This window comes from Toxoplasma gondii, chromosome VIII (genome assembly GCF_000006565.2).
Source record: "Toxoplasma gondii ME49 chromosome VIII, whole genome shotgun sequence".
NCBI lineage: Eukaryota > Apicomplexa > Conoidasida > Eucoccidiorida > Sarcocystidae > Toxoplasma > Toxoplasma gondii.
In genome coordinates, this window is record NC_031476.1 from 43,859 (window position 1) to 58,163 (window position 14,305).

Sequence of the window (14,305 nt, forward strand, 5' to 3'; positions counted from 1 at the left end):
ACAAGAGAATGAAGAAGAGAGAGAACAAGAAACAAGAGCGCCGAAGAGGGGGAGCAGGAGAGAGAGCAAGAAACAAGGGTGGTGACGAGGGAACACGACAGTGGAGAGGAGAGAGAGCAAGAATGAAGAAGAGACAGAACAAGGGGGAGAGGATGAAAACGGCAGATTTCGATGTTGGCGTTTTTCGTAAATTGCTTCAGTCTGCATCTTAGGCTGCAGCGGGTGCAGCGTTCTCTCTCGTTGTTTCTCGGTCGCTGATCTGGGGTGTCTCTCTTCACAGGCGCCTGACAAGCAACTCAGGTTTCCTTTCTGATGGCACACTTGCCGTTCGGCCTTCAATTGTTCGCTCGCTTCACTTTGTTTAACGCGTCTTGCTCGCTGCTTCTCGCTGTGTCACCTCGTGTGTATCGGCGCGAGGATTCTCCGTCGCATGCTAATCCTGCAAGCCTCTGCCTCCGTTGCTCTCCGCGTTTCGCGTGTTTCCTGTTTTGACAAAAGACCGTTCCCTCCACAGCGAGAAGAAACGCATTCCATTGTTTCTGTTTCTTTCAGTGCGAGCGAATCCTCTCTCTGGACCGTACAACGTGAAACGGTGTTCTTTTCTTCTGTGCATATTTGGTGATACAGGGCATCCCCTCTGGGATGATGTGTCTCCCTTCTTACCCACCGGTTCCCTCTGTCACTTTTTCTGAGACAGCGAGAGACCTCGAAAGTGTGCATACACTCGGAGTTTCAGCAAATACGTATCTGCCATTGCGATTTCCAGTACACAGAATAGCTCCCGGGTCTTCCACATCTGGGAAGTCGAGAATCCCCTTCATCTCTCCCCACAGTCGCAACTACCTGGGCGCGACCGTGCTTTTCCTCAAACGGGAGAAGTCCATTAAAGGAAATGTCTTTATATTTCAGCACGACACAGACAAAAAAAAGGTCTCCCGGTTTCTGTCTTCGGCTTACCACAGACACGGCGGCTTTCTCACAGAAAAGCTGAGTGTTTCGTTTGTGACTTTGGTAGAAAAACCGTTCTGAGCTGAGGTGGAGCGAACGTCGTTCAAGCGGGGAAGGAGATAACTGTTGCCGTTCTTGGTGTGGAACGATTACACGCTACAAATCCCCACCATATATATGCATATGCAAATATATATAAATATATATATATATATATACATATATATTTATACATGTCTATAAACGTATGCACACTTCTATATAGAAATGTAAACATCCATGTATTCCTACTTCTATGCGTTCGTCGATAGATCCGGAAAGAATATTCTCGAAGGATACATTGAGGCAGAGCTACAGACGCAACTACGTATAGATCCATCTATCTGCGCCTACTTCGATAAATCAACACTGATGTCTATCCTTGTTCCTCGTGCATCTACAGCGCTCTATAAAAACTGCATTTGTACGCATGTGTGTGTATGGCTTAGAAGTCCACATCACGCAGGAATCGATTTCCCGTGGTAAAAATCGCCTTTTTGAATCACAGTTTGGCGATTTGCAGGCCGGGGCTACGAACTGTGAGGACGCCGTTTTCGAGGCACACTTGGTCGTCTCTTGTGCGATTGATGACATTGAAGAGAATAGCCTTTTCGTTCCCCGGCGCGCCTTCCTCGGCAGAAATCCACATCTGGACGCGGAGCTGGTCGCCAGGAGTGACAGCAGCGGAGAATCGACCAGACACCGCAGCGACGCGTTCAGGCTGGTTTGCCAAGACAGACTGGATGATGACTGCGGACAGGGAAGGAGGAAGGTCAGACGCAGCTTCTGAAGAAAGCCTTTCCTCTCCGAGAGAGAAGAACCGAGTAAACGCGGGAATACGACGCCGAAGACGTGTGAAGTGGCGCCTTCGCAGAAAGTGAAACACTTCACAAACGAGGTGGTGCAGAAAGACGAAACAAATCAGGTCCAAACACACACATATTGCTCTACTGGTGGTGTGTGGAGTGGATCTTGTAGCCTGCTTTCACTTCTCTCCTTACGCAGAACTATACGGTTATGCTTCTTCTTGCCTTTATAACCATTATTTATCTCTCTCTTCCTATTTCTATCTAACTATTTCTACCTAGTTCTGCATATATATCTGTCTATCTATATTTACATTTGTATATCTTCGCAGCCGTATGCATCACTTATAGAATTTTTACATATACACATCTACGTGCATATCAAAATGTGTTTGTATGCATTGACTGCAGCCGGTGCGGGTCCACCGAGAGAGAAGTTCAAGTACCTCTGACAAAGAAAATGTCAAAAAAAACATTTTCGCTTACCCCGAGTGGCGATGCCGAAGGTGCAGAGGCCGTGGAGGATGGGTCGCTTGAAGCCACCCATCGCAGCCATTTGGCGGTCCACCTACAGACGACAGAAAAGAGTAGAAAAGTATAGAAAGAAGATGATTGCGTCTTCCGCGACAAACACAGAAAGGTGAAAGCTCATCCTTCTCTTTGTGTACACATACACAGATACGCATATATATATATATATGTCTTTGTACGTGTGTGTTTCTACATTCTGCTGTATGCTTGTGTGTTTATGTGTGCCTCCGTGTGTCAACGCATCTGCACCTGTGCACATTGCTTTTATACTGGAAGTGTTTCTCTTTTGTAGCTGTTAGCGCAAGGTGTAGCAGGAATCCCTGACTAGCGCCGAGAGCAGAGCCGAAGTGAAATGAAGCGTTAACGTCGTGGGACGTTGAAATTCACTTCTTGTCCGGAACCTATGTAGATCGTAGCTCGATACCGTGTATGAGTGCCAAAAATACAAGAAGACCTTGCGTCTGTACCAAGGATCTGCGAGTGACTGTCTTGACACCGCACAAAGTGCTAGAAAACACCGTCCACGTGAACGACATGGCGTCGGGTGACGAACCGGTGGGCTGGCACTGAGTTTTCTGGACTTGCAGTTCCTGCATGCTCAAACTTCCTTCTTGTGACCGGAGAACTTGCCTCGAGACGTAAAAGAGTGGACAGTGAACTTAACAACCTTTGGAAGGGAATACAACACACCACGTTTGAGAAGTGCTCCAGGGGCGGGGCACAGATGGGAGTTGCCGTGCGAAACCAGCGACAAGAAAAACCTTTTTCGTACATGGAGGGGATTTGTGTCTCCACTCAAACGATAAAGGAGCGCGAGATTCTCGGGTGTCTTCACATCTACCACTTTTGTGGGCGGCTCTTGGAAGGAAACACTCGACTTCCTGCGCCGGTCTCGACTTCTCGCGTCTTCCCCGCGTTTTGCGTCCTCCGCAGAGGAGAAATTTCCTGGAAAGTCACACAGCACGGACAGACGCAAGAGAGGAAAAAACTGAAGAAACAGCGAGACCGAAGGAAAGGAAGGCAGGTCGAAGTGACTACCTCTCTCCCAGACCAGACTCCGGCAACATGAAACAACCACGTCAGAGCGAACGAGAAAAACCTTTCGCAGCAGCCAAAGTTACAAAGAAACAAAGAGAAAAACGAATCTAAGTGGCCTATGTAGAACTTGTTTATATACAAGGATATATATATATATATATGTAATTATGTGGTATGTAAAGATGTAGCTGTGCAAAGACAGACAAGAAAACGATATTGGCATGTGTAATTCCGCCTGTGTATATATACAACAACATGCAGGTAGTATATGCTGGCATGTGTTCGTGAAACAAGATAGATTTAGATGAAGCTGCTTGCGCACAGAATCCACAGTCGGACTTTCACTGGCTTTCCATTAATCTAAAGATGCATATATATATCTATATATATATGGGGGCACACGCCTTTAATTTGCAAGCACAGATTCCGCTTCACCTTCGATTATACATATACATCCATACAAATAGATTTATGCAAATGTCTATCTGCGGAATTTTCTATCTACGTCCTCTGCGCACGCATTACAAAAATGCACGTAAATGCTCGCCTGTCGATGCATTTCAAGCTCAGCGGTTCTTACCGAGTCCCCGGATGAACAATTTGCATTCGTTTCGGCAGAACAGAACTCCGGTTTCTTCACACTTGCTGTCAGAGGTGACTGTGACCAAGGCGCCCGACTGAGAGAAAACAATTGAAAAAAGACAAGCCCGTTACAAACAGAAATGAAAATGAGGAACAGCAGTGTAATTACTGTCGAAACATCAAGACGGGAACAGCGCCCAGTCAGTGTAAAAGTGCCTCTTGATATTCCTCTACCTCACATTTACACAGTTTACAGTTTTTCGTACTTTCATTTCTTTGCGCAGTGGGGAAGGTAATTGGCGTCCCTTCTTCAAAATCTGGAAAGGACTATCTGAGCAATCCCCCTACCGTCATCTTCCTACGTCAGCTATGGAGAACTCGAGTTTCGCCTGCATGTTCTGTGTCTACCTCTGCATACGAAGTCTCTGTCTACAGTGTAGCAGTTTTTGCTGTGTCGCTGTTTTTATTTGAAAAATATGTTACTGCGTCTCTTTTCTTGGAAACTGGAACTATTACGGAGCACCAGTGGGCCTGTCCAACCCCACTGAACTGCTTGAGGAAAAAAACATGGGAGTTCACTAGCCTACGGCGTTACGCTAATTCCACTTCGGCTTCGTTCTAGGCGTAATACATGGATTATATTCGGATTACTCATACCACCGGTATTAATACAGAGGGAAAACAACTTCTTTAGTCTATAACTCCTTTTCTACATAATCTCGAGTTTCGTCCTGCCTGTGTGTTGCACAGCTTTCTTCTCTGTGTATTGATCTGCAACTGTCTCATGCTGCAGCCAAGTCTTCACGCTTTTTTGTGCCTCTTCCAGCTGATGAGAGAGGGTCACAAACCACAACTCAACGGCGCGGGTGTCGACAAAGCCACAAAACTCGAATACGTACGTAGTTCACCCTCCTATACTGAGAACGCTGGATGCTGGGAGGCAAGTGCGTCTCCGGTGTAGCAACGGGTACTTTCTGTCATACATTTACGGCTTTCTACGGGTTAGACTTCTGAGAAGATGTCACCGTTGTCCTCCCCGATTCCTACTTTCTTGTCTTCGACGTCGCTGATGAATGAACGATGAATGAGTCGAGGAATGCTTTCTTCCAGGGGCCGAAAGAGGGTGACTTTTTGCTGACCATGCAGAAGCATCATGGGGTTGAACTCGGGCATCCCTGAGGCAGCAAACAAGATCAAACAATGGGCTTTGTGTAGGCACCAGAATGCACCGTTTCCATCGAGTGTCGCTGTAAGGCGCGATTTGAGGATTCATGCTGCAAAAAAGAACCTTCAGAGAAGCATGCGATTCTTACAAGGAGCTTCAACCCTTGTGTATGCGGGGACCCTATTTCACCATTCCGCTTGGGGGGCTCCCTGTGCACTACGTGTCTGGATAACGTGGTGGCTGCGGCATACAATGAAGAAAAGCTTTTTTTTCTGTAGACCTTCAAGGGGTAGTTAAGAGACTGTAACTCCAGTTATGCGATGCTCGTGCATGTTGAGGTCTCTGGGCATACGAAAGAGGTTGGAGCGTGAAACATATGGAATGCCCATCCTGCTGCTACGCCTCTAAAATAGTAAATGCCACTTCTCCCTAGAAGGAGTTTGTACCGGGACAGCTTTGCAGTCCCTCAAGCAAAAGTTCAAAAGAGGGGAAAGTGGTGGCGAAGGAAGGAATAACTCGGAAACCGTCTTCATGTCGCTCATAGGTGTACGGGAGGTCTGCGTCGTTCAACGGATCCTGCGGAAAAGACGACAGCGGATAAAACCCACGGATAGACGGGTCAAGTCTCGAGAACAAGAGAAGACACGTTTCACAGAAACGCGCCCGAAGAACTAGTCGAAACCTAGCTCGAAAAAAGTGCCCCGGAGTCATTTGCGGGCGGACTTTGTGTTAACAGGAATCGAGCGAGCGAACCAAAAGAAAGCAACGACAACTGGGGAACGGACGGCACAAAAAGGAGGTCGTCTCATGGACAAACCGCGGCCACAAACGATATGCAACAAAACCGAGAGTATCGAGACATTCATTTTCCTTTTTCCTTTTGCATAGGAGTAGACCATTCGGCAAATACACATACATACATGCATACATATATACATGCACAGCTTCCCTTGCTTGCTTGTATTTGTGTGTCTGTAAAGAAAGAATGGAACACAAGGGACAGAAATGTGGTTTCGTTTTGGAGGTCGGTTCTTCGGAAAGTAATTTCCACGCGTCTTTCCTCTCTTTCGCGGGTTGAGAAACAGCTTCAAGTCTCACCTGACTACAGCCCACACCGAGAGCGTAGATTATCGAGTCTCTGGTTGTGTAGGAGGTCCGGTTTTCTCCCAAAACATGACCGACGCATTTGTCACGAATTACCTGCGTATTACAAACAGAAACCAGATCACGACTCGCGAAAAACGAACAAGGTTCCCCCGCGTGACACCTGGCAATTCAAGCTCTGGGACGAGAGGCTGTATCGTGTGATTTTTCCCCTACGCTACTGGCGTCCTTCCTCGTTTTGCGGTCTACTCCACGGAAACCGTCAACCCAACGGCTCTCACCTTCTCTGGCTTCATGATTTCGGTCTTGAGACTGAAAACAGCTTCTCTCGGCCTTTCGATCTAGGTCGTGTGGCGGAGCTTCTGTTGCTGTGCACTACCGTGAAAATGGAAATCTAGGTAGCGAGGGAATTGCAGCTTCTGGGAGGGGGCCAAGATGAGCGAAGTGGAAATCCTAACAACTTCAAAACTACGTGTTTCGCTTAGTTCTGTCCTTTGCCTTCCTGTAGAAACCAGGCACGTCGTGCTCTGCGTTTGTCGTCAAAAAGACGCCAAGCCCCGACTCCCAGACAGCACGTTTCACTTTGTATTTCGTCTGGGAATTTCGACATCTTTTCTTGCTTTTTTGCCGCCAGTGTCTTCTCTTCTAAACAGAAAGGGAAGCGGTAACTCGCGGCAGGGTGTCTCTGGTGAAGTCACTGTCGAGGGAAAGTGTAGAAAACAGCCCGCAAGACAGCGAAACGGTCACGAGTTTCGCATTTCCTGGTGAACTCAAACAGAGACACATACAGTTACAGAATCGGCGGTGAAAACAAGCTGAAATTTCCGTTATAATGTGTGCCTGACACGTAAGCCGATCTTTTGTACACACTCGATCACAAGCGTATCCACTTTCGTGTCGTTCTTGCCAAAACAGCGTGTACATCTGAAGCTGTGCTCCTTCGGTGAGCAGTGACATAGCGACGCAGGCGTGGGAGTTCTTTTCCGTTCAAATGGATTTTTGAGATTTCGGTTCTCCTTGGACAAGTTCATCGTTCAGATCTTCTTTTCGGTCCACGCGAGACAAAATTCGTGGCTCCCCGAACGTGACCCTTCCGGTGTTTTCCGCTGACCCAAAGAACATCGCCTTTTTTGGCCTCTGTGATGAGGACTTGGAAGGCTACAAGGCGACAGAAGAAGTGGTTGTGTCTCCTTTGCTGAACTTCACCCCCGGTTGTCTGGCCGTGATTTCCGGCCTCGAGTTGTCGAGAGAAATAAGCACCACGAGCGCTAGCAAGAGAGGAAAGAAGCGGGTTTCTGCTGGCTACTGCATTTATGTGAGATTTTACAGGGAGAGAAAACGAGAAAGAAGTCCCTTGGATGCTTCTGACTGACAGAGCCTCTCTACAGAAAGTCGTGGAATAAAGTTTTGGGTCTAGGACAGAGGGCAAGGAAAGAGAAATCAAAGTTGCCTGAGACGCCTCCCGTTCCGCATGGATATAGAAGCGACAGAAAGATCGACTTTCACTCTATATAGCTTTCATCTAACCTACATTTCTCTAACTGTGGAGAATACACTATAAACAGAGCAAAATGATGGCTTGGCACGGAAAAATAAACTGTCTTGCTATTGAAGAAGTGCATTAAAGACATCGGGATGAATTGCCAAGAGATCTCCGCAGCGTGTGCTACGAAGGCAGGAACTCGTCCACCGGAGAGTTTCGCTGCGTCTGCTACATGTGCTGACACAGAACACCAATCCCCAGAGACTGAACTGAGGCAAATCGTCCACAGGGGTGAACTGTGGGTTGCAATACCCCACACAGAGCACTGACGTCGACACCAAGCATTCTGAGATGGCCTTCAACGCGGGAAGAAAAGCTGCAGAGAACGCGTATCTCGCCAGGACGTTGCCAGTTCGTGTCGTTCTCGTTGTCCAAGTGCACTTTGTCGCGCTGCATAACTACAGTTAGTTCTCACCACTGGAGTCCTACTCAGTAGCCCAAACGCTACACTGTCTCTGATTACTGGGCAGATATACCGCTGTGTCATACGACGAAACCTAGTTTGGCATCGATGACCCGTTTAATGAGGCTCCCAACGCGCAGGCGAGGCGTCCGACTCCTGTTCAAAGACTGATAGCCTAACACACGCACTTTTCAGGAGAAATGCGGATGTGGAGTTGGGCTGCGTTCCTCCGGAAACTAGGAGTGAAATGTCTCTGTTCGGAGTCCAGTGGAAAGTGGAACGCGTGCACCCAGGGAAAACGAGAGGGGACGAACCGAGGAAGCTCGAAACACGTTCACCGGCAAGGCAGACAGCAGATAAACAACAAATGGGGTATCCCGCACCTCTTGTCCCCACCATTTTATTTCAACTTTTTGAATGCGCAAATGTGCACAATTGCCTCTGTCCACTAGCGAAACAAGTCTGCTCACATTCACTTCCGGATGTATACAGGGAGGCCGGTGTGCCAGACTGAAGGACGCCACCCTAGCTCAGAGATTCTACTTGAGAAGACGTGAGTCGAGAGAAAGCGGAAAAAGACGCATGTGCCCGCATGCATCGATAGAACCGACACATGTACAGCTGTATAGATATGGATACCTATACATATATGCATATAACATGCATATAACATGCATATATATATATATATATATATATGATTGGAAAAATCGATACACAGTTTTGGGTTTTGGAGACGAGACCCAGAAGGTGTATATCTGTCGTGCGATTTGGGTCTTCCCCAGGTGGTTCCGCATCCTTGTCTCACAAACAGATTTCACTGTTTGCTTCTTCCCGCGGTCCTGCGTTTAGAGAAGACCTGCAGGAAGGACGCGCACAGGGAAACGGCACTTGAAATTCTGGTGAGGGACACCGGGGAAACGCAACTTCGTTCTCCAGAGACCGAGACTCTTCACGGACTCTCAGTACCCAGAAACAGACGCAAAAAGGATTCAAACACGCATGAGACACGCTGCAAAGACAACACGCGCTGGCGTACAGATACATACATATAGACATATATATATATGTATATATATATATATATGTATATATATATGTATATATATATGTATATATATATATATATATATATATGTATACAAAGGACGGTAATTTCTGCGTATGCAGAGATGAATCTCTGGATTCGACGCCACACATAAAACGTAGATACACACGCATATACATATATATATATATATATATATATATATATGCAGCCGCGACCGTAAAATGCTGACACATTTATGCATGCGCACATTATCCTGTTGAATAGTTGTGACCAGAGAGATGCAAGGAAGTTGTTCTTTCATGGAAAGGACGGAGAAGCTGAAAGCGCAACGCAGCTGGAAACCTGGTTTTTCGCTCCTCACCTGAGAAACGTCTCTTGCAAGAAGCGGCAGAAGGGCACTGGCAGCAGCCCCGCAGGTGCCAGCCAGGGCGAGGATGACGCCGCGCCACCTGCGTAGAGAGAGCGGAAGAAGTTTTTGACAGAATCGACAAGAAGTGGAGACAGCCGAGAAGCGAGATGAAGAAGAGAAGCACGCAGCAAGGTTCTGGGAGACAGACGCAGGTAAGAAGCAGAGGCCTTCGCGGGCACTCGGCGGCAGATCAGCCTCACGAAGAGGAGTGACTTTTCTTTCTCCACAGCTTCGTTCGCGCGCCTTCCGTTGCGTTCTGGCTGCTCGTTTCTGACTGTGTTCTCTCGAGCTCCTCACCCGTAGTGAGAGACGATAAGCGGCGTCGCGGAGCCTTGCAGAATCGACCCAAGGCTCCCGCTGCCGTTGACGAGGCCTGAAAACACCCAGGCGAAGGAAAGAAGGAAGAGTAGAGAAAAAAGGCCCCACGAGTGAAGAAAGAAGAAGCGTGTGAGAAGACGAAGAACGAGTAAAGGAGATACAAAGACCCGACGCAACGGCTGTCCCGGGAGAGCGGCGAAAAAAGAGCAGCGGCAGCAGCGAAGAACCTGAGCAAAAGCTACAAGACCCGCGGTGATCCACATCGCGAGCCGCAGCCCTCTCACACGAGAAGCGAAGCGAAGCAAGAGAACAGCGTTTCTCTCTCCACTGAGAGCTTTCCCCGTTGTCTTTCCAGGTAGTAGAGACATCGGGGAAGATACGTTCTCTCTTCAGAGTCTCTGCAAAGACCGCAAGACTCTTCTGAAGCCTTACAAGAGGCCGTTGCGGCGAGTTGCTGCTGGTCCTGTTCGCGTGTTTCTCTGCGTTCTTCTCCCTCGTCCTTCTGTGCTCTCTGCTCCTCATCGGAGCAGACATCCGCAGCAGCCATTCCACCTAATACGCTGTCAGGCCCAGCAACGCAGGCGCCCAGGAAGAAGAGCAGCACCTGGATGTGTACAGACAGCTGGCTCGAAGCGCCGGACTCCCCGCCAGCAAGCAGGAACGCGCAGCCTGCCGCCAGCACACACAGCGGCGTGATGACCATGAATCGTCGACCCGAGCAAAGCCGGTCGGCCAGGAACCTGCATCCGCAAAAAAGAGAAAAAGGCAGACGTGGAAAAAAAGGACTAAGCGGAGAGAGAAGAGAGGAAGACGAAGAGAGGAAGACGAAGAGAAGAGATAGAAAGAGCAGAAGGGGAAGAGAGAGGTGAGAAGCGAGTGAGAGGAGAGGGGGAGAAGGAGAGAAAGAGAAGAGAAGGCGAAGACATGGAGGAGTCTCGCGCGGTCGAGCAGAAAGGAGAAGCAGTGGACGCGTCAGAGATAGCGGAGAAAAGAGAGAGGAGACAAAAGCCAAGTGAAAGACAGGAACTTGTCTCACAGTCCAGGAGACTGGGGTCTCACCCGACGAGCACAGCTCCTGCGACGCCGCCAGCTTCGAAGAAAATCGATCCCCAGGCTGCGAAAAGAAAATCGAAAGGAGAAAGAGAATTCGACATGCGTGCGTGTTCCTGGGGCACTGCGAAAGAAAAGGTGAGCAAAAGAGAAGAGATAGGGGGAGAAGGGAGTATTATCAAGTGAACAAGAAGAAGAGGCTGGCGCAGAACAGACAGAGAAGCGCCCCCCGAACAGGACGCACAGAGATCCGAGAGGACAGGACCGATGGAGATGATGTACCAAGGGAACTCAGTGAATCCCAGTGAGGCACTGAGCTTGGAGGTAGCAGCTAGACGCTTTGTAAAAGAGCTCCGTCTGCTCGGCCTTTCTGAGGTGACTCCACTTGGGACTCAGAAACTCGGGCCTTTTTTGAAGACTGACTTGCTTGTCGTGGCGAGAGAAGCAGGTGAGTTTGGAGGAAGAGAGGTAGCCAGTTGATCAAGAGGTAGCGCACGAGTTTCATGCAGAAGTAGGCGGCGCAGAGTTCGCCGACACCTGGGACTCTCGCCGCCTTCCAGAGCAGATGACCCGCAGACGGCTTGAGTGCATTGGAGGCCGCTTCTTCTCTCCGACTTCCACGCTCCGCGCGCGTATCCTTTGCAGTCCGCGACTGTTCGTCGCCGCCCGCTCCGTCAAGCCGCCTGTTAGGCTCTCCAAACCTGCGTCGCGGCTCCGCAGGCGTCGCCTCGCGCTCGGCGCTCGCAGCTGCTCTGCGAGGTGCTTGCAGCTGGAGTGTATCGACACCTGCGGATTTGGGGGAGCGCTCGCGGCTTCCGCTGCCCTCGACTTCTGCGCAGAGCGCGGCCGGGCTTTCAAGGAGGAAGAAGAAGAGCAGACACCCCGAGCAGAGCACGCAGAGACCTGACACAAGAAAGACGAGGCGCCATGGCGCCCGCGGCTCCGGGAGGGGAAGGAGAAGCAGAAACAGAGAGGAAGAACTCATCAACTCGGCCGCGAGGAATGACGCGCCCATGCTGCCGACTTGCTGGCAAGTCGACCACAAACCTGCAACACGAAGGGGAAGACAGAAAACACACCCGAAAAGCACTCTGCAGGGCGAACGAGAAGGGCAGCGAGAGAGAGAGAGGGGAGAAAGGGAGAGGAACAAAAGGACAGGAAAGAAAAGCAGCGAAAAAGCAAAGAAAAAGAAGAGAAAAAGCAGCGAAAAAGCAAAGAAAAAGAAGAGAAAAAGCAGCGAAAAAGGAGAGGAAAAGAAGAGGAGGGCGGGTCCACGAAGAGAGGCGAGTTTTCCGCCGGAGACATCAACGCTGGGATTCGGCAGAGACGAACCACGGGGAACGCTACCCATCTCCCTGTGAGAGAGATCGGTTTCCGGGAGAAAGAAGACAGCGGAGCCTCGACTCTGTGACTCCACTGAAACTCGCCACATTTGTGCGCGTTTCGCAGAGCTTCTCTCTCGCGCGCTGTCGGTGCTTCCCCAGTCAGAGGCGGAGAACCTCCAGAAAAAGTGGGAACGCGGCAAGAACGAGCAAGACGTCGTTTGACTGACCGAAGGCCCCGCCGCCTCCGCCGGGAAGGTGACGCAGCCACTGACGAAGAACAGAGACGAGGAAAGGAAAGACGAGAGCCTGTGCTGCGCCGTTCAACGCCCAGACGAAGAGAAGTGGAGGCAGCCGGAGGAGAGGCGGCGGCGCGAAGGCGAGGAAGAGACAGGAGCCGCTGGAGAGAGAAAAAGCGAGGAGAAAGAAGACCCGGAATGCATTGGCGAAGCGCGCGGCAAGGGGGGCTGCAAGCACCAACTGCGTGAAGGCGTACATCCCCAGGAAGGCGGTGTCGATACACCCCATGTCAGCCGTCGAGAGGCTCAGCTCCCGCTGGAGCAGAGCCCGAGTCGAGGCGAAAGGCTTGCGCGTGAGGTACAGCGAACTGTAGCAGAAGAACGTGAGGAGAAACTGCTGGAAAAAACACCGAGAAAGACCCCCCGACGCAGACACGCGCCGAGACGAAGAGGCAAACAGCGACGCCGTCCGACACCACGTCGAAGAAAAGGAAGAAGAGAGAGAAGAAGAGAGGGGAGGAGAGTGTGGGGAAGAGAGGGGAGAAGAGAGGGGAGGAGAGTGTGGAGGAGAGTGAGGAGGAGAGTGAGGGAGAGAGATCGAGGGGAAAGGAGCACGAAGGGTGTGAGTAGGGGAGGCGGGCGGCGGGAGAATCGCGGTGAATTGCCTGCTTCCATGTTCTGAGAGCTGCGTCGGACTTGCAAACAGAGAAGACACGGAGGACGGAGAAAGTTGCGAGGAACCGAGCGTCGCGACCGTCGACACAGAGGCCTCGCACTGAGGCGCATGCGAAGCCTGACTTCCTTTCCTGGAAAAGTGGAGACGGAAAGAGAGGGCAGACCAGAAGTTGCTAGTCGATGCATTTCTATCTTCTTTCAAATCCTCCTCGCCTTCGTTCTGGTTCCTCGCCGGTCTTGCTGCCTTCCTTTCCACATGGCCTTCAGGCGACGCGCCGCCCCCGCCGTCCACCTGCTTCCGCGTGTGGCTTCCGCCTCGTCGCTCCTCTGGCGCGTTTGCGCGGGCAGTCGAGAGGGAACTTTTGCGTGGAGTCGGATTCTCGCGTCTGCCAGCCTGTCTGGGTTCCCCGGCAACGCCGTCGTCCACCGGCGGAGTCTCTTTTCCTCCGCGGATGGCGACTTCCTTCGCCTCTTTCGCACGCTGGGGCGGGCCGCGACGCGCGCGCCCAGGCGTCTTCGGAGTGACCTTCCGCGCTGCAGGCGCACCCACTGTTTGGACGTCCGAAGCAGGAGAAGGACGACAGGCCTTCTTCCCGATCCTCGCCGGGGACGGAGACGCTCTGCGAGCAGGCGCTGCTGCCGCGGCCTGCGCTCGCGTCTGCACCATCGTCGCGGGGGGTGGGGGAAGGGGGAGGGCGAAGCAGAAGAGGCGAAGGAAGTCTCAGAGGGAGAGGGGAGAAGAACCGAGGAGAGGGAGAGAAGAGACGAAGAGGCGAAGAGACGAAGAGCCGAACACACAGAAGGAACGCAGAGAACGATGCTGAGGACGAAGCGAGAAAAGCGGGAAAACGACGCGCAAAGGAAGCTCTGTTTGTGGGTAGCCTCTTTTCTTGCGTCATGCCGTTCCACCACCACGCGTCTTCCGACAAGAAGAGCAGAATCCGTTTCGAGGTGTACATACACCACATACACACACCCTGGAACCCCCAGTTGGGTGCCCGGTTCCACTCTCGTCGTCGTCGTCGCCGTTCTCGAGCTAAACGCCCCTGAAGAGTGGGGAGAAAAGAGATTTTTGGGGGGCT

General features: G+C 50.9%; 2 protein-coding genes across 2 annotated transcripts; both read right to left on the reverse strand.

Annotated features, from left to right (window-relative positions):
* Nucleotides 1-867: 867 nt before the first annotated feature.
* TGME49_229140 (MaoC family domain-containing protein) lies at nt 868-6,509 on the reverse strand (the record flags this gene model as incomplete). Its single annotated transcript, XM_002367817.1, has 8 exons — nt 868-1,737; nt 2,280-2,361; nt 3,097-3,269; nt 3,943-4,039; nt 4,992-5,119; nt 5,556-5,685; nt 6,208-6,309; nt 6,495-6,509. The coding sequence occupies 8 exons, from the start codon at nt 6,507-6,509 to the stop codon at nt 1,490-1,492; spliced, it is 975 nt and encodes a 324-aa protein (XP_002367858.1). The 3' UTR covers nt 868-1,489.
* Nucleotides 6,510-8,976: 2,467 nt separating this feature from the next.
* On the reverse strand, nt 8,977-13,890 carry TGME49_229150 (transporter, major facilitator family protein; the record flags this gene model as incomplete). Its single annotated transcript, XM_018780224.1, has 7 exons — nt 8,977-9,018; nt 9,572-9,659; nt 9,917-9,992; nt 10,370-10,677; nt 10,997-11,051; nt 11,411-12,034; nt 12,540-13,890. The coding sequence occupies 7 exons, from the start codon at nt 13,888-13,890 to the stop codon at nt 8,977-8,979; spliced, it is 2,544 nt and encodes an 847-aa protein (XP_018636918.1).
* Nucleotides 13,891-14,305: the final 415 nt, after the last annotated feature.